Genomic DNA, 26,192 nt, shown 5'->3' on the forward strand with positions numbered 1-26,192 from the left:
TCCCTCCTACCCTTAGGCTCCCAGGCTCTCTCCTGCTAGACCGGGGATGTTGCTGTACCAGAGAGTGCCAGTTTTTAGTAGTAAAATCTGTACTTCATATTTGTAGAACTTCCTTTTCTCAGCTGTTAATGAAAGTTACCTAAAAGAATAGTTGAAATGTGTGCTTTTTGCAGTCTTCTATTACAGCAGTTAAAAACACTTCAGAGTAGGTCTTCCTTTAGCAATCTTATTTAAAACTTGCATTCAGAGCAGATACTATATTAAATGTAAAAAATAGCCCAGTAAAAACCCCTAAACAAAATTTTAGAAAATCTGGGACCACTTCTGGTGAAAGGCTTTGATATTTGTAATAGCATATAGGTGGAGTGAAAATGTAGAAGGGCTTAAATTCACTTTTATTTAGCTAAGAATTTAATGAATATTATGTCAAAGTTGAGCATAAACAAGTGAGCAACTCAGAGTAAAAGTGGTGGCAGTCAAGCCCAACAGAGATGGTTACCCTCCACCTCAGATGTTACTGCAGCAGCCATGAAGTCTCCAGAGGAATTGTATGGGAGCTCCAGAGCTCAACAAAACTTTGATTTACCAAAGGAATGAAATATGGTGGTCAGCCTAAAATGAGATAAATAGTATTTTTCTGTGTCTATGAAAACCTGTTTCACCTGTCCCTCCCCTGCTCCTGTTGTTTTGACTGGCACTGAAGTGCATCCTGTTTTCCAGTGATCTTTCTCACAAACCTTTTCCTACACATTGGAGGGTAATATTCCTTTTGTATTTAACTCTGGAAGATGTCTGAGTTTTTAATTTTACTGGGATGATCATGCATGTATGTTCCCCATAGAAACATAAATCAAAACTTATTTTGACAATGAGGACATTCCTCTCCATTTTAGCTTTGTGAACCTTTGAATTTTTTTAATTAGGTAGGCAGAAACTAATTATAAATCTAAAGCCTTAAAAAGGGGTATAAATGATCACATTTTAAAAGAAAAATGTGGGTAGATAATATTCATTGAACATCTTCTGATGAAAGAAACTAGTTTTTGAACCACAGTCCTCTTCAGATCTGGGAAAGGTACTGGGTGTCAGCTGAATACAAGGTGTCACATGTAGTTAACATGTATTTAAGATGAAGTGGCTTGTTAACAATACTGCACTCCTAAGACAAATGGGGAGGCATTGGGCTACACGTTGTAATAAGCTATACATTTAGTGTCATCATATAGATTAGATTATAATTTTAGTATCTGGAAAAGTTATGAATTTAAGCTTCTAGACTTGTTTTCTGATGGTTTTACAGGTTTCCTTTTAAGGCAAGGACTGAGAGGTCAGATACGAAGTGATCATTTTGTGAAGTGTCTCTCCATGTGTAACATGTTTTCTGTCTTCTCATTTTTCTGTGTGAGTTCATTTGAGAGCATACTAGTAAGTTTCACTGTCCTACGCAGTTGTTACTGGAGCATTTAGTGCACTGACTGAGGTACACTACTTGTTATGATAAGCATGTGTAGGACTCGGGTTGTGTCTAGACTACATGGCTCCATCGATGGAGCCATATAGATTAGATAGGCAAAGGCAAATGAAGCCGCAATTTAAATGATCGCGGCTTCATTTAAATTTACATGGCTGCCGCGCTGAGCCGACAAACAGCAGATCAGCTGTTTGTCGGCTCAGCGAGCTAGTCTGGACGCTCCCCTGCCGACATCAAAGCCCTTTATCGGCAGCCCCGTTATTCCTCATGGGATGAGGTTTACCGGGGCTGCCGACAAAGGGCTTTGATGTCGGCAGGGGAGCGTCCAGACTAGCACGCTGAGCCGACAAACAGCTGATCATCTGTTTGTCGGCTCAGTGTGGCAGCCATGTAAATTTAAATGAAGCCGCAATCATTTAAATCGCAGCTTCATTTGTCTTTGCCAAAAAAACAAATCTACATGGCTCCGTCGACGGAGCCATGTAGTTTAGACGTACCCAGGAATTTGGAAAGGTGGTATTTGGGGGAGGGAGGGTGGAACTGCTCATGCTAGCAGTCTGCAGATTTTACATATGTTCTGGTAGAGTCTAGTGCCAGTTTGAATTTCTGGGTCCTGGTCAGTGAGAAGGATGCTCCTGATGATCAGGTTGGGGAAGGATTTGAAGGCCACAAGAGAGGGTTTGGGAAAGATTTCCATCAGGGTCCTCGTCAACTATTAGAATTGCTTAATGATACACCATATGGGTCCCAGTGTGTGACGGCAGGTAACAACTAAGGATATGTGGTTGGAGGGACATTGTGTCTCTCTCTAGGCCCCTTTATCTGCCCCTATCTTACTGGCTCTGGTCTCTCAAGCAGGTGAAAGTTGGTCTACTTTTGTGCGTAAAGAGAATCTTGCACATGGGGATCCAATCCTGATATGGGTCTCAGATATAATACATAACTATATATAATTATTTTACGATCTAAACACAAACATAGGATAGAAAATCAAATCTTACCCACCCTTTTAGCCAAGTTGAATCTTTTCTTACTGATTGTGCCTGGCAGTGGGCACAATGAGAATTGCAAGGTAAGGTTCCAAATTTGCAGTATATTGTTACATAAAAGGTGGTTTGCTTAAAACAAATCTTTTTTGTGGTATGCAAAAAAGTCACTTTTATAGGCGGGCTTGTAACACATTTGATTAAACGGTAACATTGCCATTCCTTTATAGCTACTCTGTACATCTAATCATGCTTGCAAATAGCCCTATTATGCAAATACCTCCATTTTGACCAATAACCAGAGAAGGGAGGGAAGCTTAGCTGGCTTTGTATACGTTGCCAGGAAACATTTGTAAGCAACAAGAAAAGGCAAGCAATGGACTCTGCACATTCCTTTAGTTGAAACAATTTATTCAAGAGTAAAAACCAGTTGTAGATTTTACCGAAGTATTCTGCAAAAATAATGGAGTTATAATGACCACATTAATAATCACATTATTAACATGGTAAGTAAAATGGATTTTCAATATCTGACTTTCTAATACATGGTCAGATGTCAAATAGAAATGTTTCTAAACTTGCTTTCTGTGTTAGGTACAGTCAAAGGAAGCCAGGTAAACTGTACCTTTTTATAAACAGAATGTTGGAGAGAATCTTTGTTATCTTACAAAATAAAATTCAAATTCAAGAATTAAAACTGTATTAGTTTATTTAAATTGATTTCTCCCCCTCTCCTCTCCCCGCCCCAATGTATGTTGTCTCAGAATTTGAGCTATTGGATTTCTACCCAAAAACACCAACAACCTTTTAAAATAATTCTTCTTTAAAGGACAAGCACTGAGTGAAGTACAAGCTTAAGTACCAAGAAGATGTTAAAGTGAATCAAGCATGAGCTACACATATCTTTCACTTAATGACTCTCACTCCAGTGCTGGGTGTTTGACCTCAGATGGAACAGAAGATGCTGCAGCAATGAACAATGTTGTGGAACTACTTGAAAACAGACTAAGTGTTTCTGATTTTATGAAAATGCAGGAGAAATTTATGGTAAGTGAATTTCCTAATTAAAATATTAATTGAAAGAATTTTGAGTTGCTTATCAAGAAAATATAGACAGCATTTTCAATTACTGGTACATTTATATTGCCATAAGGTATCAAGAAAGGTGTGTGTGTCTGCATAAGAAATATAGGATGTCAAAACAGACAAAATTCTCCTAGGGTGTGTCTATGCAGCAGGGCTTAACTCGAAATAAGCTACACAAATTGTGCTACATCAATTGCATAGCTTATTTTGAAATTGGGAGCATATACACAGCACTTATTTCGAAGTAGAGAACGCTTCCTCCAACTTCGCTTACTCCTCATACAATGAGAGTTACAGGAGTTGGAGTAAGAAGTCCTCCAGCTTGACAGTATTTCGACATTATTTCAAATAACTGCCTGCAGCATAGATGCAGACTAAGTTATTTTGAAATAACACTAGTTATTTTGAAATAATGTTGCTGTATTAGATGAACCCTTAGCTGGGCATGAATCCAAGATTAGAAATACTAATCAAGTGAAAAAAATAGTAGTAGGAATAACATTCCTATCTGGAAAGGGGAAGAGGCAACACCCAATAATTTCACTGCCTAAAAGTGAGGCAATCCAAGGTTTATCTTTTCTTTCCCAGGAGTGGCTTTAAATGAAACTCATATTCATATACAACATGGCATAATACAACCGTAGTTGTAGGCAGACAGTGGGCCATTGACCTAGCACTACTGTTCAGGAAGTCATGCTGCTCTATCTGTGTAGTCAAGAGTCAGGAAAATATTGACCACAGTCAGAGATGGGCCAAAATCAGAAACTTAGATTATTTTGAATCTTATCCAGTATCAGGCAGATTTTATGGCTCAGATTTGGGTCTCTGGATTAGAACCCAACCCATTTTTTGTGTTTTGTTGTATCTAGGAGTGGAAGGGGCCGGTTTTCTTCTGGTTGAGATGCAGCCGAAATACCACAAGTAAATGGTGGAAGTCATGAAAATAATGGCCATACTGAGTCAGATCAAAGATCCATTTAGCCCAGTACCCTGTTTTCTGACATTGGCACAGGCCAAGTGCCCCAGAGGGAATGAACAGAAAAGGCAATTGTGTGATCCATCCCGTTTCCCATTCCCAGCTCCTGGCAAACAGAGGTTAGATACACATCCCTTCCTATCTTGGCTAATAGCCTTTGATGGTCCTAAACTGCAGCAAGAGAAGTTTAGGTTGGACATTAGGAAAAACTTCCTAACTGTCAGGGTGTTAAACACTGGAATAAGTTGCCTAGGGAGGTTGTGGGATCTCCGTTTCTGGAGATATTTAAGAGCAGGTTAGATAGAAATCTATCAGGGATGGTCTAGACCAGAGTTATTCAACTTTGGAAACTCTGGGGGTCACAATGAAACTCATAGCACATGCTGAGGGCTGCAGCTTCAGTGTGGTTGCAAATATATATGCAAATAGCTTCTTTCACTCTGACGGGCACGGATACAAAGATTAAAGCAAGACTACACAACACACAGGCCCCATTTAAGTCAGTTCTGCTGATATTACTAAAATGCAATATTTACCTGATTTCCACCCATATGATAGCACTTTTAATGAGCAATAATAGTCCAGGAATTTAACTACTAAAACACATATCAACAGGAGATATTATATTGACTAGTTTTTTGTTTTGGCTCTCACTCCTGGGCCATGTGGTGAGCCCTGCATAACCCAAACTGCACCGTGGGCCACAAACAAATGGGCTGCATGTGGCCCGTGTGTTGAGTAGCCCTGGTATAGATGGTGCTGGGTCCAGCCATGAGGGCAGGGGCCTGGACTCAATGACCTTTCAAGGTCCCTTCCAGTTCTAGTGTTCTATGATTCTATCCTCCATTAATTTATTTAGTTTGTTTTTTAACTGTATTGTAGTCTTGGCCTTTTGCTACCTACCAGCCCTGTGCTCTTGGGGAGCCAGGGAGTGACATTCATGGAAAACCACACCCCCCTTCCCCTAGGCCTTTGCTAGAATCAGACAAAGCAAGGAAAAGGCCAGGGAAGACACACCTAAACTAATTAAGGGAACACCCCAGCCTCATCTGCATTGAAGATAGAACAGAGGGAATCTCATTAGCAAACAGACTGGAGACCAGCTCTTCCAAGGCAGGACCGCAGTGAACTATGGGATACCGAAAGCAGAGAAGCACTGCCTGATGGGAAATCTCTACTCCAGATGCTAATGAACCCAGGCCTGCTCACACCCAAATTAGTCATTATCAGACCAATTCTAGCAACGATCCTATTTACTTCCAAAATACTGAAACTGTGTAGTTGTATTGTGAGCTTGTTCAAGGAACATCACCCATAACCAGGGGTGATCAGTCTCTATTGTCTCCTCTTTCTCTTTGAACTATTGTCCTATTCCTATAAAAACTCCTATCCCTTGCCCCAAGAAAAACTGTTCTCATACCTGGGTTTAAACTGCATCAGTTCCATTGGGACTTCTTCATCTCCTATCTGATTGTGCTGGGGGCTCTGCTCTGCTTGTCTCCTGCCCTCTGGACCCCCGGCTACCATCATCACCTGGGAACCCCGACCAGTGCAAGTTCCATGTAGTGGTGAGGTCTCTCTCTCTCTCTCCCTCCCATCAACTACCTATCTCTAAGCCTAGCCTCCTGACTCTGCCCCATGTAAACTGTTATAGGGTTAGCTAGCCCTAACACTTGTAATCAGTTCCAATTTAGATTTAATATTGTAACTGTTATGTGTGTTTGACTCCCTACGTATATTAAATAAATAAATAAATAACTTTCATTGTTAAGCTGGTTGCTTCTTTCTTTCTTTCTTTCTTTCTTTCACTCACTCACTCACTCACTTCCTCAAGGAGTGTTGTTTTGGCTTCCCCATTCGCTCTGCAATAATGCTTCTTGTACCCAAGCTACTGGTCCCTGTATTGCCCAAAATCCTGTGGGGTTTGCTCATCCTGTGGTTTACCAGTGAATGATTGTGGTGTGAAAGTGGGGATAGGGGGTGCTGAACCTGGGGGCATATGAAGATGGCAGCTTAATGTGCTATTTAATCCAGCCCACTGAGTCCAAAGGCTCATGAGGGTGTAGTGTGGCATTGCTGTTTACCCAGCTGGCTTAGTCCAGGGACATATGAGGGGTCAGCTTGTTAGTGCTGATTACCCAGTCCTTTCAGGCATGCTCTGGTAGTGGGTGAGTGTGTGTCTGTGTGTGTTGCTAAGGTGGGAAGAACCCTATCCTAAGGAACGGAATTCGTGCAGGAGAGTTCCAGTGGGAGGGGGAATTGGCAACAGGAAGAGAATTCAGCTCCATATGAGAGCACAAGCAGCACACTGATAGAATTGATAACCTTCCCCAGTCCCATAAGAGTAATCCTAATAAATGAGCATACCCCATAGTATTGGGCAAATCTGGTAACACTTCACAATGTCCTCTGGCAAGGTTATGGGATGTTTAAAAAAATACTTCCTTTTGTTTTAAACCTGCTGCCTATTAAAATATCTGATTTAATGAGATTGCTCTCCATTTGATGCTGAAATGTCACAAAACCATCTTTGTTTCATGGTAGTCATTTAATTCAAGTCTTTATTTGCTCCTAAATCTATTTGACATCTGTAGGTGGGGTAGATTCTGATGTCAGTTACTCCAGTGTAAAATTGGAATATCTCCACTGACCATAGTAGTATCAGGATTTACAGTTACTCTAGGTTATGTCGTCATAAATTACATCAGAATCCAACTCATTTCCTTTTCGGTCTATCTTGAATCATGATGTCTGTTGTTGCAGTGCAGTGGGAAAAATATTTCCATGAAAAATAATGACATTTTGAGTGGCCTAGTTGCCTTGAGACAGCAAGACTGCTTATATAAGGTGCCTGGGCTTCAACCACCTGACCAAATCACAAAGCAATAACCCTCTCACCAGCTGAGTGAGGTGGCACTGACATACTTCTAAGGTATACTGATAAGCTGTCAGATGCAAACTTATGACAGACCCAGGGATGTAAGAGGTTGAGTGAAGAGGGAGGAAATGGGTTGATGTAGGGTAAAAATAGAGTTGTTCAGAGTTCCAGATTTAGAGTCCATGATTTCCTGTTCTCAAACAGGATAGCTTCTCTTGATAGTAAATATGATTTCTTGGGCGGGCAGCACGATTAGCTGTTGCCATCAATAGTCTCCACAGGAGCTACATTCATAAAGCAGAGTCTTTAGGGCTTGTCAACAGAGTGCAGGGAAGTATTCTACAGGGCTGTAATTTGTAAAGCTCTCTAACTGCATCACTTGAACCCTGCTGGCATGCTCTTTTCAGGACTTTTTAGTGTGCGCCAGCAGGGTCTGCATGGACCAGTTAGAGTACTCTACAAATCACACCCCTGTGGAGTGCTTTGCTGCATGATGTCAACAAGGCCTTCTATAAAATATTGGCTGTATCCAGAGGGAAGGGACAGAATTAGGAAAGGGCAGTCTGGTGCTTTAAAGCACTGGACTGGGATCTGGAAAAACTGTGGTTTATTTTTGGTTCTTAGAGGCTAACTTCATTAAGGTACTCTCGTACCTTAATTATAGTGGGGAGAGTAAAGAATAAAGTGTTTAGATTAAAGCACTAGTCTCCAACCTTTTTAAGCACAATATCACTTTTTCAATGTAAGTGCAATGTAAGATCTACCTCAGACCCAAATACCCTTGCCTCACTTACTTCCAGCCCTTTCCTGAGGCCCTGACCCTGCTCCACCCCTTCTCCAAGGCCTCACCCTGCTCACTCCACCCCCCCTTCCTCCTCTATCCTCACTCACTTTCACCAGGCTGGGGTAGGGGTATGGGTGCAGGCTCTGGTCTTGGGCCATGGAGTTGGAAGTATGGGAGGGGCTCAAGGCTTAACCCAGGGTGGAGGAATGAGGTCCAGGAAGGGTTTCAGGGTGTAAGCTCTGGAAAGGAGTTTGGATGCAGGGGGACTCACGTCTGGGGCAGAAGATGGGTGTAAGAGGAGGTTCAGGGAGAGGGGGTTCAGGAAGCAGGTTCTGGCTGGGCACTGTTTAAATGAGACAGCTTCCTGGTGGTGGAGCAGTGGGGTTAAGGCAGGCTTACTCCTGTCCTGGCCCTGCACCACTTCTGATAGCAGCTGGCATGGACAGCAATAGCTCTATGGCACCATGTGCTGCCCCTCATCTACAGGCACTGAGTACATAGCTTCCACTGGCCATGGTTCCCTGTTATTGATCAATGGGAGCTGCAAGAGTGGTGTCTGCAGGAAAGGACAGCATGTGGAGACCCCCTGCTCTGCCTTTCTCAGGGGCTGCAGGGATGTGCCAGCCATGTCTAGGAGCAGCAATTACCACAGAAATAATTGCTCCAGCCACGACTGATTAGGCCTTTTAGGACTCATTACTCAAAGAATTAAATTTAAGCGTGAGAGAGAAATGAAAATTATGAAATGCATAGACCAGTCAAAACCCAAAAATAACCCACTTTGCAAGCAGTAACAGAAGTAGCAACAACCCCCCACATGTGTGTTGGGTCAGGTGATGTGAAGGAAGGACAGTTGGGCTATGTCTATGCTGGTGGGTTGTTGCACCCAAAATATGCAAATGAGGCTAAGCATGGAATAATGCCGAGCCTCATTTGCATACCTAATGAGCCACCATTTTTGCGGAAGAGGCTCTTGCGCCAGAAGGAGCGTCTACACTGCCCCTTCTAGCGCAAGAAAAACCCTCTTGTGCAATGCCGTTATTCCTGAAAATAATCAGCGTAGAAGCATTGTGCAAGTGTACCAGTGTAAACATAGCCCTGGTGTTTTGAGTGACAGAGACACACACAGTTTGTAAAACGGACAGAGATTTGCATTGCCAAGCTCCCTGCATCCCCTTCTCTCTGTGTGCAAATAGTGTTCAGGAGTGGGGAGGGAGGGACATCCTGACATCAGTGCCCCCCTGTCACGGAGTGCCCCCTTTTTGGGGAGCGAATCGCCCCTCCCCTGATTATAGCTCGCGCTGGCGGGGCGAGGGGTCTGGGCCCACCCTCTCTCCGGACCCCGACCCAGGGCCCTAACGCCAGGAGAGAACCTCCTGGCTGTAACAGGCAGGGGTGTACCCCAAAACACGCCCGTTCCCGGGTTCCACGGCCCGCCCTGGGTCTCGCTCACCCTGCCGCGCCGTTATCGGCCCAGCTCTCGGACTCTCCCGGCCCCCTCCTCACCTCTCCTTGCACCTGCTCCTACCGCCACCCCCTCGTCCGCCCCATGGTCCTTTTTATCTGTGCGCCCTTCGGCGCCGCCGGACGCTCGCACTTCTGGGTGCCCCTCCCCCCTCCGCTCGGGCACACTGCTGACGTCAGCGCCCCTCTCCGGCGCGTCTTGCTGACGTGCCTGCACTTTAGATCCGGGGCCCGGTGCGGCTGCGGCCGCAGTGCTAATTCCCTCATTAGCAGCCACGGCACGCGGCGTTAACAAGTGGTGGGGTTGCGTCATCCCGTCACACCCCCCTTTTTCCTTCTCCCACCCTGCACAACAAGCAGGAGGCTCCCAGGGGCACAGCTCCAAGGCAGAGGGCAGGAGCAGCAAGACAGTGTGTGGAGGGGCAACTGAAGTGCCAGTGTTTGATAACTTCCCGGCCAAACCAGTCAGGATCACCTGTCAGAGGCTCCAACATCTATCAGTAGATCGGGATCTACTGGTTGGTAACCACTGGATTAAAGTGACCAAGTTGCTCAGAAGAAAGCCCTATAACACTGAAAATGGGAAAGTATCAGTTCTTAGCTTTGTACAGTGTATTTTTCTTTTCACATACAGTGGTGTATCAGGAGTAACACTGAAGTTGGCAGGAATCTACTAGTGTGAAACTGGTTTAAATGAGAAGGAATTCAGGCCTGGTCTCTCTGAAGCAACAGCCTAATGTTTTAAGCTTACCTGAATAGCTTTTGTGAAAACTAAGTGCTGAAGAAAAAAGTCTGAATTGAGTCTTGCTTACAGTTTATAGACAGCTGTGAGTAATGGACATTATCAGGTAAATTGCTCCAGCACCCAATTCATTTGCACACAAATGTTTTCTGTCGCTCAGCAACTAAGAACTCCACAGGTAATCTGGGTTAGATTTTTTTAGAGAGGAAATATGTTTTGCCCACTTCATTACACTGTAGAAACAAGAATTCTACTTTTGCTTTTGGCACAGCAGAACTTTATTTTATGCAATACAAGCAATAATACTGACTGAAGGTGAAGCTCAGGAACAGCTTGTTGACTCCTCTCCTGAAGGTGCTTCTCATGAACACTCAAGCAATGCTGCTGTTATTTCCTGCCATGATATGGCATGATAAATATGAAAGCAGCAGACATTAGCAAAGTAACATGCAGGAAAGGTACAAGCTGAGGCAGAGGAAGCTATTGTAATCACATACTTCATTAGACTCAAATTAATCCACCTGCCTGACACAATCGAATAAATAGGCATCAAAAGCTCTGTTTGACCTCTTGTCACTTATTGAGACGTTAAGACTAGTGTTACTGGTGACCTCACATTCATGCTTCATCTGCAAGGACGTTGAGCCCAGCAAGACATGCTCACTAATCGCATGGCACGCTTTACAAGGATTAAAAGAACTTGTCTGCTATGCTTTTCATGTACCAATTTCCAGAATTGCCACACACATGAAGATATTGCTTTAAATATACAGTACATAACTACAATTTCTCCAAATGCAGAGCGTATACTGCACATACAAAATGCAAGACAGAGACCGGCAAGGATCAAATACATCATCTTGGCAGCCCAGGGAGCATTTATTTAGTAGTTGCAACACAAAATCATTGGTTTAGCATCACAGGAGATAAAGTTGCCTCCGAGAGTAGTTTTTGTTTTTAAGTCAAAAAACTTCTACAGCCTTTGGGTCTTAATGTTCAGGGCAGATGGACTGTTCTGCATTTGGATCTGCTTCCTGTCTATTGCCATGCTGTGCTAGGCAATAGCTTTATCTCAGGGGTATCATTTTTAGCACAGGCTTCATATTTGTTTCCAGTTGTTCTGCTGTTGTGGCCTTTGAGACTGCTTAAAATGGATGGAGTTCATTTTGTGCTACATACACCTGCAAACTACCATTTATTTTCATAGCTGCAGTCACTGGGTTTTCTTTTGTATGTGTTCAGCCTAAAAACTGCAATTCCTATTTCTCTCCAGACTATCAGTCACCGTCCTTTGAGCCTAATTTGGGGAATAAATGGAATAGTGCATCACCTAACATGCTTATGATACATGGATTTTACTGAGGGTATAGTCCAGCTGTAGCCAAGCATCATTTCTGTTTCTCTCCAAATGATCTGTCATTTTGAATCTCATTTCTGGCATGCAATTTGTGGAGAGTTGCAATTTGCTGAGCTGCCTTTATTAAGTCTAATTGCATAATTTTTTTATCCATCTAAAACATGCCTTAGAGCTTTCTGGGAGTTTTGTTAGTAACATGGAAGCAAATTTCAACCAAATTAAAATTTCGCTTTAGTAAGTATACTCACAAATTCATTCTGGTCATACATATTCATCAAAAATAATGTGTAAGAAAAAGTACATAAAACAAATATATAAGCACTAGCATTTACATTTATTTTTTTCTCTCATTTGAATCCTCCATAATAACCAAGCTAGTGGGAAAAAAAAGAGACTATCTCGCCTTATTGCCTGTTTCCAGTATTATAGTTTTGTATTATACATCCATTTTTATACAAAATAATTGGATTCAAATTTAGACTCCACTAAAATCAATGGGAATATTGCCCCTGACTTCAGTGGAAATAGGATGAGATCCCAGGTTTCTAATTCCTATTTCAGCATGTGGGCACATTGGTGCTGCTAGAAGATTCACAGATAGTTGAGGTTGTAAAACACTTTTTCCATTGTAAGACCCTGTTCTCAGCTGTTTATAACTTTGTCAACCTTAACTCTGACTTTCCTTAATTTTTGAATGCATGTTAAATATATATCTAAATCTAAAAACACTGGACTTCGATGTTACTATCTGGAATCTATGTAGATGGAAAATTCGTTAGACCTCTATTTGCTATGTGCCGTTTTGATAGGCTATGCATTATAGTTGAATGGAGATTGAAATTAAATTTGTTTTTTGGTATCAACTGTGAAATATTGCCACACTGTTTAAGTAACACTTTTGACCCCAGCAAAAGGCTGTAGAAGTCTCAGAAATTTTCAGTAGGGTAAACCCAACTTCTTTTGCTGACTGCAACAGCAATGGTAGCAAACAAAGGATGCCCAGAGTGGTGAGTTGCATGGGCCTATGCTGCCCATATGCCACCAATATGAGAGCATGGGGCACTGGCTCCACTAAAGTTTGGGGCTGAATCTATCTCCTGTCCCTGCCTGTCACCCCGGTGATTTAAAGGGGACTTGAGAGCCTCTGCTACTACCACTTGGAGTGTAATGGGGCTACAGAGGCTTCCTGCCCATCCACTTCATGCCACTTCCAAATCCGGAAGCAGCTGTTGGCATATCCTTTAGGGGCTCCTGGATGTGTTGGGGAGGGGGAGATGTCTCTGTGCACAGCTCCTGACCCGAGCACCACTGTGGCCAATAGGAATTGCAGGGGTGGTACTTATGGGCAGTGGCCCATGGGGACACCCTGCCTCCCCCAACTGGAAGCTGCTGCTGGAAGGGTTCGAGTTACTTACGGAAGCCACCCCAGGTAAGCGCTGCATCCCTCACCCAACCCCAGCCCAGATCTCACACTTGCACCCCAAACTTCCTACCAGAGCCTGTACCCCCCCTCAAACTCCTTTCCAGAGCCCTCATCCCTACTGCACTGCAATCCCCTGTCTGAGCCCAGAGCCTGCATCCCAAACCCCTCCAACATCCAAACTCCCTCCGGGGGCAGAGGGAGGGCAGGATTTGTACCCGTTCTGAGAACCACCAACAATTCTACAAACCTGCCGCCTCTGAGGATGCCTTTGACTTTATATGTATTTTACACCTGAGCTGTTAGAATGGAGTTAGGAAACCTGCACTATTTACATCTGTCACTGGCAACATGCCTAACCCTTTCCCTGTCCTTCAGCATCTCTGTTCGGTTAAGGCTGCCAATTTCAGCATATACGTTGATTCATTTGATGCTTTAAAGTAGGTCAAAAAAATCAACTTGACAATTAATAGGCTCAGGAAAAGAGAAAGTTGGAAATGTATTTTAAATGTTAATTAACCAAAATATTTGAAAAGTTTACCTTGCAAAAACTGTAAAACTCACTGTCAGTATTTTCCATGTACATGGCCAGTTTCCTTGGCCATGTTAGCATGAGAACCCAGATGAGTTTCATACCTAGACTACTCATGCACATTTTCCCATTCTAGTATGTTGGACTTACATTCTAATATCCTTGCTCTAACTGAGTGATCTCTGACTCCACACTGCTAAGCTTACCCCCTCTGTGCCTCCATTGTTTTAAAATCTAAATTATGAAGTTGTTTGTTCTTTGCAGAGATCAAACAGGAACTAGATTGGGGAGGAGGAGAGGGTTCAGAATGTTTTGTGAAACATTTTAGTCATTTTTTAAAATTAAAACCGTTATGGAAATTATTCATTTAGTGATTTTGGTAAATGAAAAAGGTCAACCATTGCAGTAAGAGTTTTGATAATATTTTCAAAAAATGTGCATAAAAAGATAAGAGCATAAGAACGGCCGTAGTGGGTCAGACCAAAGGTCCTTCTAGCCCAGTATCCTGTCTACCGACAGTGGCCAGCACCAGGTGCCCCAGAGAGGGTGGACCGAAGACAATGATCGAGCGATTTGTCTCCTGCCATCTCTCTCCAGCCTCTGAAAAACAGAGGCCAAGGACACCATTTTATCCCCTGGCTAATAGCCTTTAATGGACCTAACCTCCATGAAATTATCTAGCTTCTCTTTAAACTCTATTATAGTCCTAACCTTCACAGCCTCCTCTGGCAAGGAGTTCCACAGGTTGACAACATGCTGTGTGAAGAAGAACTTTCTTTTATTTGTTTTAAACCTGCTACCCATTAATTTCATTTGGTGTCCTCTAGTTCTTCTATTTAGGGAACTAATAAATAACTTTTCTTTATCGGTCCTCTCCATACCACTCATGATTTTTAGACCTCTATCATATCCCCCCTCAGTCTCCTCTTTTCTAAACTGAAAAGTCCCAGTCGCTTTAACCTCTCCTCATATGGGACCCATTCCAAACCCCTAATCATTTTAGTTGCCCTTTTCTGAACCCTTTCCAAGGCCAAAATATCTTTTTTGAGGTGAGGAGACCTCATCTGTACACAGTATTCAAGATGTGGGCGTACCATAGTTTTATACAGGGGCAGTAAGATATTCTGGGTCTTATTTTCCTAATAATTCCTAGCTACCTATTTGCCTTTTTGACCGCCGCTGCATACTGCATGGAAGTTTTCAGAGAACTGTCCACGATAACTCCAAGATCCCTTTCCTGATTTGTCGTAGCCAAATTAGCCCCCATCATACTGTATGTATAGTTGGGGTTATTTTTCCCAATGTGCATTACTTTATACTTATCCACATTAAATTTCATTTGCCATTTTGCTGCCCAATCACTGAGTTTGGTGAGATCTTCTTGGAGTCCCTCACAGTCTGCTTCTGTCTTGACTATCCTAAACAGAGGATGAAGCGAAACAAAATATTTTGAAAGAGTTAATAAGTTTTGACAAACATTTTTATTTTTGAAAAATAAAAGGGTAAATTTGTGTCAATTTTGGAAAAAAATGTGGACCAGCTCCAATGGCCCCAGATCCAGTACGTGCAACTGCAGAGAATGGGAATTTTGCTGTTGCCTTTACTGAAAGTAGGACCAGTCCCTAAGGGCTTGTCTACACTACAGAGAAGATCAATGCTTCCACAGGTCTAGTGAAGACCCTCTAATTTCAACTGAGAGGGTGCTCCCATCAGCGTAGGTAGTTCTACTCCTCATGAGGAGCAAGGGAAGTCAATGGGAGCATATGCTCCCGTTGACCTCCTGCTGTGTGGATGCTGCCAAAACACAATTTAAGATACTTCAACTCCAGCTACGTAATTAACCTATCTGGAGTTGCGTATCTTAAGTCGAATTTTCCCTTTAGTGTAGACCAGGCCTAAATGAATAGTCTTATTACAGTCAATGACAGAGCACCGAATAAAATCTCAGTGTTGGTCTAACTCTACTCCTATTTAAGGCAATTAGACCATTGATTTCAGTGGAGAGCAGAGTTAGTTTGCAAATTCTACTTATGTGTGTCAAGAAACAATACTCAGATCAAAATGGGCATTGTCATGGTGTTTTTTTAACAATGCCAAACCACAAATACTTTGATATAAAACCACTAAGATCACCTGTGGAACACCTGGTTCATTTCTTCCCCTCTCCCACTCAAAGCTCTGTACTTGACAGTGACAGCAAATCAGTGTAGTATCACAGGATTTATTTCCTATTTTAAAGTAGTCAAATCAGATACCATCATGTGTGAGACAATTTGAAATGACAGTTGGAGGTTGCCAAGTAGCATTTTTTTCACATAGGGTGCATCTACACAGCACCTTTACCTCGAAATAGGTTATGCAATTTGTGCTATGCTAATTGCGTAGTTTATTTTGATGTTATTTCGAAGTAGCTTATTTTGAAATTTGTCACTGTCTACACAGCACCAAATTGCAAAATAAGGTGCTACAGGCAGTCCCCCGGTTACGTACAAGATAGGGACTGTAGGTTTGTTCTTAAGTTGAATCTGTATGTAATTCGGAACTGGTGTCAGCCGCTGTGAAACTGATCAGTTTCAACCGCGGCTGAATCTGGACGCCAGTTCTGACTTACATACAGATTCAACTTAAGAAACCCAGGCGTCCCCAAGTCAGCTGCGGCTGAAACTGATCAGCGGCTGATTCCAGGAAGCCTGGGGCAGAGCAACTCTGCCTCGGGCTTCCAGTAGTCAGCCGCTGGTCAGTTTCAGCAGCGGCTGACGTGGGGACTCCTGGGGCAGAGCAGCTGGGGTGCTGCTGGGTTGCTCCAGTAGCGCGGCTCCTCGGCGCTACTGGAGTAACCCAGCAGCACCCCAGCTGCTCTGCCTCAGGCGTCCTGATTCAGCCGCTGCTGAAACTGACCAGCAGCGACTGAATCAGGACTCCTGGGCAGAGCAGCTGGGGTGCTGCCAGGTTGGTCCGGAGCAGCGCTGCGGGACCAACCTGGCAGCCCCCAGCTGCTCTACCCCAGGGGTAGGCAAGAAAAGCCTGGTCTGCTGGGGGGGCACTAGTTGCCCCCCCCCCCCCAGCAGACCAGGGAGACGGGGGTGGGGACGCCCAAGTCCTCCACGGTTTTGCTCCGTCTCCCTGGTCTGCTGACCTGGGAGACACGGAGCAAAGCTGCAGAGCATGCGGGCAGCAGGACAGTCCAGGCGCACCGCGCTGTCCCACTGCTGGCGTGCTCCGAGGCTTTGCTCCCCATCTCCCTGGTCTGCTGGTCAGACCAGGGAGACGAGGAGCAAAGCCTTGGAGCACATCAGCAGTGGGACAGCCCGGGCGCGCTTGAGCTGTCCCCCTGCGGGCGTGCTCCGCGGCTTTGCTCCGCGTCTTCCTGGTCTGCAGACCAGGGAGACGCGGAGCAGCTTTTCTCGCCCCGGAGTACATGGGCGGCGGGACCGCGAGGTCCCGCAGTCCGTGTCTTCCGGGGCGAGAAAAGCCGCGTTCGTAACTGCGGATCCGACATAAGTCGGATCCGTGTAAGTCGGGGACTGCCTGTATTCTGAAATGTCCCTTGTCCCTCGTGCAATGAGATTTAGAGAGACATCTGAATAGCAAGCCCATTATATTTCAATGTACTGTAGCAGGCTTGCTCTTCAGACTTGCAATAGCTATTTGAGGATGCTGAAGGAATCCTGAAATAGCTCCACTGTGTAGACGTAGCCATAGTGAGCTTCCACAATTTACAACTGATGTTAACATTAAAATGGAATTGCTGGGATGCATAGTTAGGAGAGAACATGCATTGGTATTTAATACCGATCTTTAAGAACAGGAGTTAAATACTTTTTAAAAATTAAATGTGCATGTATGCTCTGTACTACCATACTTTGTGCAAATACCTGGATCAAGTTCATGCCAATTATCTCTCTCCATATTATTAAAAAAGACATCTCTCTCTATCTCAAAGAATGGCTGTCTCCAGCAGTACCTTGGGTTTCCCCGCACATTAGCCACATTCTAAACACTGATTTCAATAGATGCTGAAACACATGCAGAGAGGAAAGGTAAATAGTCTCATAGCTAAGGCACTGAACTGGGACTCATAATATTTGGATTCTCTGTCATAAAGATTCCTGCATAACCTTGGACAAATGGCAATCTTATGATGCCTCAGTTCCCCATCCATAAAATAGCAACTAATGGTGGTTCCTTCCTTCCTCTTTTTAGATTTTAAGTCGGGTTTTGCTGGCATGACTATTTTAATGAATTATTTCCTTGGGGGACCCCAGACAACCTGGGGATACCATTTTGAATAGCAAAATGTAATCCTCCACACTATTATTTCACACACACCATACATGTGAGATCACGCTGTGAGGAGCAAAATGGCCTCCTGCACATGAGAGAGATCTTATTCATCCCATCTGCTGATGGCATGAATCCATTGGAGGCTGGACCTCATAGTTTGGGAATCGCTGCTATAAGTTCTTTGATGCAAGGTCAGTGTATTTTGTACACTGGCCAGCACAACGTGGCTCTTATGTCAGTCAGGGATTGTAAGCACGGCTGCAATAAAATATATTGATAAAACTTCCTTTCCCAAGAATGCACACAGGCAGGATTTTATAGGAGCTATAAAGGCAAGACTGAGGACCAGTGAGCTTGCTATACGATGAAATTGTGCTGAATAAAAGTCTTTAACATGATAAATATTGTTGATAACTTCCGTTTAGGTAAATCAGATGTAGTACAGAAAAGATTAAAAAACTATGTGGTGTCATCTAACTACATCACAATTAGGAGTCTGACAAAACTCATTGCATCTCGTGTGCTGAAACAGGCATAATATTGTATGGACTATCATCTTAGATGAGCTCAATGAAGCAACTAATGAAAAGAGGATATAGGCCCAATTCTGCAGCCCGTTCGATGAGAGCTCAGGATTCATCAGTAACATTTCTGACCCAGATCCTAATCCAAGACATCTCCAGAGTAGTGACATGGTCATTGGAACAGACCACCTCTTCCAAGGCTAATTATGATGCCAAGTTTGGTAGAGCAATGTTGTAATACACATGTCCATGAGCTCTGATCCAACCTCCTCTGTATTCCTAGGCAAACACTTAACATGGAATGGAATAAGCAAGCCCTTGAAGAAGGAAAAAATGGTTACTAATCTTTCCATAAGTTGTTCTTCGAGATGTGTTGCTCACATCTATTTTACCACATCCCATCCCATTCTTCTGTCAGTTAGCCAACAAGGACTCGAGAGGGTGCAAGAACAGCCAGGATCCTAACACTGATACATAAGTGTGCAGCACCAGATGGCACCAGCGTCAACCTTATGGATATCACTGGGGGAAATCTCTGGCAACAATGCATGCAGTGCACACACACCTAATGTGGAAAGCATATAAGTACATCTCAAAGAACAATGGTTACAAAAAAGTTAGTAATAATTTTTTCATCCCTTATCCCTCTTTTTTAATTGTTCATATTCTTAAAGAATATGATGCGAGCTCTCAATGTTTAAGTGAAGAAAAATCTATATCTGTCTCTGTGATGTGTTAAATGTAAAATATATAGAAAAAATATTATTTTTATGTAATAGTAGTATCTAGGGCTATGTCTACACTGGCAGGTTATTGCGCAAGATTGGCCGTTTTTCCACAGAGCGTCCACATTGCCCACCCGCTCTTGCACAAGAAGATTTACAGCGTGGTAGGAAAGGGCTTCTTGCTCAAGAGCTATGCTCTTTGCTAACAGGTGTAAGCTCTCTTGCACAAAAGCTCTTGTGCAAGAGGGCAGTGTGGATGCACGGCAGGGGTTTCTTGCACAAGAAAGCCCTATGGCTAAAATGGCCATCAGAGCTTTCTTTCACAAGAGAGCGTCCACACTGCCATGGATGCTCTTGTGCAAAAGCACATCTCACACATGGCAGTGTGGACATGTTCTTGCACAAGAATTCTTGCACAAGAACCCTTGCACAAGAAGCTGCCAGTGTAGACATAGCCCAGAGGTCCAACTAAGGCCAGGTTTACCCTAAAGGACCATGATGAACTAAGGTATGCAACTCCAACTAGGTGAATCAGTGTATCTTAGTTTGACTTACTGTGGTGTCCTCACTGCCAGGAGGTGACAGTAGAAACTCTCCCATCAACTCCGTTTACTTTTCTCACTCTGATGGCATACTAGAGTTGATGGGAGAGCGATCAGCGGTTGATTTAGTGGGTGTTAGTCTCACTAAATCAACCCCGAGGACATCAGTCCCCACAGCAATAAGTGTAGGCAAGGCCTAAGATTGTCATTCCATTGTGTTACGTGATCTACCAATATACTGAGACAGTCTTTGTTTCAGACATTTTATCATTTATATAGACAAGATAGAGAGTGGGAGGGGAAAGGGGCAAAAGATCACTGCAGAGATGGAAAGAGAATCCTGGATTAGGTCTCAAGAAATGCAGGTACTATCTAGGGGCATGTCTACACAGCAGGGCAAAAGTCGAATTAAGCTATGCAATCTGAGCTACGTTAATTGAGTAGCTTAAGTCAAAATAGCTTAATTTGGCTTTTGGCACTGTTTACACAGCAGGAAGTCAAAGGAAGAACATTCCTTTGACTTCCCTTACTCCTCGTAAATCTTGAGGGTTACTGGAGTCATAGTAAGAAGTTCTCCAGCTCACCATTATTTCATAATAATGGTTTGCAGTGTAGACATGCTATTTGTTATTTTGGAATAATGTTGCTGTGTAGACATAGCTTAGTATACTATGCCACTTCTTACTAGACCAACCTGCTTCTCTCTAAAGCTATGTCTAGACTGCAAGCCTCTTTCGAAAGAGGCTTTTTCGAAAGTATCTTTCAAAAAAGCCTCTTTTGAAAAAGAGCGTCTATACTGCAAGCTGTACTTTCGAAAAAGCAAGCCACTTTTTCGAAAGAACGCAGCGAGTGAGTCTGGATGCTCTCTTTCTAAAAAGCCCTGTTGGCATTTTTTCGAAAAAGCACTTCCTTGTGAAATGAGGTTTACCGCCGTCGAAAGAAAAGCCGCGTTCTTTCGATTTAATTTCTAGACACAGGTGAAGTTTTTTCGAAAAAACCCCTGAGTCTGGACACAGCCTAAGAAAAAAATAGACCACTTGATTCCATGAATATTTCAAAAATTGTGTTACCCTAGAATCTTAGGCACAAAACTATCTAGAAAATTATATAATTGAAACTTCAACAAACAAGTAAAACCACTGATGTGGGAAAGAAAAACCCAAACCTCTCCAACCTTCCTTCAACCTGCAGTCTAGTTACATGCTGTCTGCCTCCTTACAATCTTTCATTAGCATACCCTGTTCACTGGAGAGTGTAAATAGTGGAGGAGTAAGATAAACTGGTGTGTCTGTGCTGGAACAACATATCAATCTATCTGAGAGGCTGTTCACATTAGCTGGCAGTGATTCTGCTGTACATATTCATTTAAAATATATTTAATAATTGAGTCAAATTGACCAGAGAAGCACAAAATCAAAAGATGGGGGAAATAAAAGGAAGGCATATCAATAAAGGGAGTACAGAAGAATCTGTCTCAGTGGGAAACTTCAATAGACAATTTACCCTTGTTGAGGTCCTGATTCTGGAAACACTTAAGCTCCTGTACTTAAAATTGAGCATGTGCCTATGAGTTTGCAGGATCAGGGCCTAAAAACTGTGCCTATTAAACATTAAAATCTTGAAATAAAAAACTCTTATGATTTTTTTCCCAAACTTGATGTTCAATATTCTTTAAATAAAGTGTGTATAGTTCTCTCTCTGTACTGCACCTTTAAATTCCTAAGCAGTGGAAGGCCCTGGTTGATATTCTGAGAGTCCCATACTAAAAAAGGAGCAAACTGTTTCTCATGTCAAATTTTAAAATCTCAGGGAATTGAAGCCAAATTGATTAAATGTAAAACATATCCCTGGAGATATCTGTCTTATTTACATGGCAATGTCTTGATGCTAAACAAACCACAGTGGGAAAATGTTAAATTAACTCCTGTATTAGTGTTAAATTTATGTAAATTTATGATGCTGGGAAATACAGTGGTTCCCAAGTTTGGGAATGAGTATTTCACCTTTAAACTGCTGACATCAATCCTCCCTAGGTTGAAAGTGCCTGAGGAAAGTTAGGTATCCCAAGGAAATTCCGAAGGACTGTCAGTGCTACAGGAGACTTAGCCCTGGTTTTGATGGACAGCTGTTCACCACATCACCATTGCACAACTACATCTTCATGGTCAGAGTCAGCAAATGCTCTAGCCAAATGGTTGGATATAAAGACATATATACCAGCTTATCCTGAGAGCTTGTGCCCCAGGTCAGGGTTCAGGCAAGTTAGCAGGGTATTTTCAGAGTAAAGATTGGTACTTCATTCCTTGTAAGTCACACAGGACTGCAAACTCCAACTCTCACTTTGTAACTTGGCCTAATTTTTTTGATGCTGGTCACACACAATGTTCACAAAAATCAATCCACAATTGTGGCCAAAAGTGATACAAAAATTCCTGTGCAAATATAAGATAATCTGCTTTCTAAAAGAAAGTGTCATTAATGTGAGACATGGAAAAACAAGATAGATAACAGTGAAATGCTAATGGGATGCAAATATGAGAATTAATTAAATCTGATATTCCAGAAAGTTATCATGAATTTACTTTGTTATATATTTTCATTTTTTACTTAATATGACAACTGACATGCCAGCATCTGCTAGCTTTTTCAGCAACTAATTGCAATAGTGAGCCTGCATGAGGCATTCATTGTGTTCATAGCCTTTTTTTTTTAAAGTACACTTAATTTGATGGCATGAGAAAATTAATGGAATCAGAAAAAATATGCAGAGTTGACTGAACAGCTCAGGAGATTGGTAATAAGATGCAGAGCCTCACAGCCAAGTTCACCAGGTCAAATCCATCCCAGTGACTAAAAATCACTACCATCTGACAGCTATTCAATAGTCTACATGAGAGGAGATTTCGTTGCAAGTTTCCACCTTTAAATGGAGCGTTGCAATTGATGCTAATTAGCACCTTTGACAGTCTCCACAGAATTTTGATTTTGGGAAGGGTGATATTAACCCCTCCGCAGAGAACCACAGGGGTTAAGTGGTGCATAGACCTTGTGTTTGGTCCTTTGCACAAAGGAAAATTTCATCCTGGCTGTCTAGAAAACATTTGATTCCAAGGCTTCTAGTCTGGTGTGTCACACAGATATTTCATTGTTATCGTAACTACAAGACCTTCTTGTGAAGGAACGGACTCCTTCTATTGGATTTGTAGGATAGTTCATTATTACCAACTGAATGTGCTTTTATATACCACAAATAAGATTATTACTTGCTTTGTGACAAATCCATGTTTATGTACATTAGCAAAGGGCACCAGTGCAACTACTGTTGACTCACTCTTTCCTTTTTGAAGTCTCCAGGTTTAAATAGGACCATGGTGATGACTAGAGAAGAGTTTACAGAGCAAATGTCTGCAGTGATCAGACCCAGTACTAAAGAAGAATTTGGTGAGCTGTTTGACAAGATAGATGTGATCCAGGATGGTTTCATTGACTGGGACAAAGTGACCTCTTTCATGCTCTTAGATCTTAATGAGAAAGATGAACAAACAAAATCATTAGTCATCCCCCAATGGAAGAATCTCCGACTTCTTTCATCTACCCACAAAGATGTTATTCAAAATGTCACTTTTTTGAAAGGCTCCAGCTGTTACCTGACTGTAAGTAGAAATGGATTGCTGGGAATCTGGGGAGAAAACTTAAAGCTACAGAGAACTCTGCAGATTACTACAGAAGCTGTCAAACTGAAAGATTTGTGGGTGACAACGCTGGTCTCATTACCAAATGTAAACAAGGTATAAATGCTTTTTAAAAAAGTCTATTAGTATTTGTAAAATATCAGATTGAAGTTCGCTGGTTATGTGCCAGACACATATAGCATGAGGACCGATGATGAAAATTGTACCTTTGCTGGGTGGTGAATGTCAACCAAAAGTGCTGGGTTCAAAGTCTGTAGAATCCTTCTTGACAAATAAGTAAACTTGCTCAAGCCAGCACCCAGAAAACTGGGGAACTAAATGCATCTCCCTGGATGCCCTTAATAGGCAGAACTTCCACACTTGCAAACACGTAGATTGTGCAGAAATAAGGAAATATTTATTAAGGAAAGGTGCACAGTCATAAACTTGGGAAAACATAGCAACAAAATAGACAAGTAGATAAAGAGTAACTTTCAGTAGCTTTAGCAGTAACCTTGGGTAACTCCCTTGTCATCCAGCATACACAGTTAAACAAGGAAGTTCTACTCATCTCATTATGTCTTGGGGCATCTTCTGTGATTTTCAGAGAGCCAGACGTCCCCTCTTTAAATCCCATTTGCTTTTATAGCCCTTCCAGACTTGCCATTCTTAGATCAAAGGATTTGAAAGGGCTCCTTCTATCAGGCCTTAGATCAGTTAGAAAGAGCACCTTTCAAGAACACTAGTATTCCCTCACCATACCTACACCTTGCTAAGAGTTGAATGTGCTTCCTTGTTGCTTTCAACACTTGATATCCCAAATACTGAGAGACCATAACTGAGTCCTGATCTACACTACAAACTTACGTTGGAGTAACTACATCATTCAGGGCTATGAGATATCTGCACTCCTGAGCGTTGTCACTGACTGAACTCCTGGTATCGACAGAGCTTTGTCAATGGGAGGGCTTCTCCCTCTACAGGACAACTCTCTTGGGGAGGTGGAGTACCTATGTTAATGGGAGGTGCTCTCCTCTTGCCATAATTAGTGTCTCTACTACGTGCTACCATGATGCAGCTGCACTGCTCCATGTGACAGAGTGGACTAGGCTTTGAGGCCCCCTGCTGGAGACTTTGTAGCCTTGCCACACCTTGCCCCAGAAAAGAGCAGTAGAGAAGTCCTCCAGGTTCCCTGGAGCATCTGTGTAAGAAGCAGCCAATAAGGGCCCAGCAAGCCAGTATAAAAAGAGCTTCTGGTCTACAGGCAATCAGCTCATCACTGGAGCTATGGAGCATGGGCAGTGTGGCTAGCAGGCAGAACCCCAGACAGGGTGGAGCTGCCAGGAACCAGAGAGAGAATGAGAAGCAGGGATATTCTTACCAATATGCAAAGTACATAGCTGCATAGGGCACCATGAAATTTGGGGTGTTGAACTGCCCCAAATGCTGTAGTGCCCTAGGCAGTTTCATGCTCAGTATGGGTCAGCCCTAGTTCAGTAGCTAGCCTCATCCCCCAGCTGCTCCTTCCCACAGCCTGTACTCAGAAGAGCTGTCCTGGGGGGGAGGGGAAACGGGGCCTGGGACAACCCTCCTGCACCACTCCAACTCCATCCCCTCTATTCCACTCCATCTCCTGAGCAATGCGGCCTGTGAGACTAGCAAGGGGCCTGGTCCTGGCAGTGGGAATTGGGGCTGTCCTCACACTCCTCACTGGTGGCAGGAAGTGTAGCAACCTGGCCCCAGTCCACTCTGCTCCACTGGCTCCCAGGCACATTGCTCTGGGGGAAAGAGTGGAACTACCAGAGTAAATCCCTCCCCCAAGCAACATGGAGGAACAGGCTGGGGCTGAATTGCTCTGCTTCCTGCTGCTGCCAGTGAATGCAGAGGCAGGCCTGATGCTGGTTGCCTCCCTGCCTTGCTCCTGACTCCCCACATTTCCTGCCCCCATGCCCCTGGAAACTCCCCCTACTCTTCGGAGGGCTGCGTAGGGTACCAAAACTTCTAGGGATGGCCCTGACAAGAAAGATCACTGAAAAGTGCTGGGACTCCATTTTAGACAAAGCCCTGAAGGAAGGGCAAAGATGGCACAGGGAATGGCCATGGGGAAGTGGTTCAGGGAATAAGAATAGCAGTGAAACTAGAATGAATGGACACAGCAGGCAACTGGTATCCATACGGTCCCTGAGCTGGGATCCGGAGTAGAGAGTGGGCCTGGGTCACTCTATCCCATGGGGGGAAGAGATCTGGACATTGAGGTACCTCAGAGGAGGGAATGGAAGCACAGTGGCCTAGCTAGAGAGTTGTAGCAAAAGGGTGAGGACACTGAGGAAAGAGCTTTTAGAGACTGCTCTATCTCAGAGCAGGAAGAAACAAAGGGGGAGTACAGGCACACATACTTGGCCAGCGCACTTACAAAGGAGGGAACCCATCACACGCCTGAACATTAACAACACTTTATATTAAATGAAGCCCCCTATGGTTACTTTGTCTGCAAATGATATCCCCTAATAAAGCTGAATGACATTTATGAAGTCAGGTATTAAAAGGATAGCAGCTCTAATGTTCAGATACAGGTAGGATCTGTAAGAGTTTGAAAGCCAGTCACTGGACTGGCATTCAATACGTCTACGTCTACACTAGACGCTTCTTGCGCAAGAAGCCATTGTGCAAGAGTTTTTGCACACAGACTTCTTGCGCAAGAGCACGTCCACACCTCAAAGCACATCACAAAAGCAATGTGCTTTTGCACA

At 43.3% G+C, this 26,192-nt stretch overlaps 1 protein-coding gene across 1 annotated transcript in view; it reads left to right on the forward strand.

Annotated features, from left to right (window-relative positions):
• Positions 1-1,906: 1,906 nt before the first annotated feature.
• Positions 1,907-26,192, forward strand: part of WDR49 (WD repeat domain 49) — an 85,665-nt gene continuing 61,379 nt past the window's right edge. The window contains exons 1-3 of the mRNA XM_075937882.2: positions 1,907-2,963; positions 3,287-3,504; positions 23,119-23,559. Coding sequence (XP_075793997.2) covers positions 3,346-3,504; positions 23,119-23,559 — 600 coding nt within the window. The 5' untranslated portion in view covers positions 1,907-2,963; positions 3,287-3,345. The remainder of the gene's footprint in view (positions 2,964-3,286; positions 3,505-23,118; positions 23,560-26,192) is intronic.

This window comes from Pelodiscus sinensis, chromosome 10 (genome assembly GCF_052426305.1).
Source record: "Pelodiscus sinensis isolate ZL-2025 chromosome 10, ASM5242630v1, whole genome shotgun sequence".
Taxonomy (NCBI): domain Eukaryota; kingdom Metazoa; phylum Chordata; order Testudines; family Trionychidae; genus Pelodiscus; species Pelodiscus sinensis.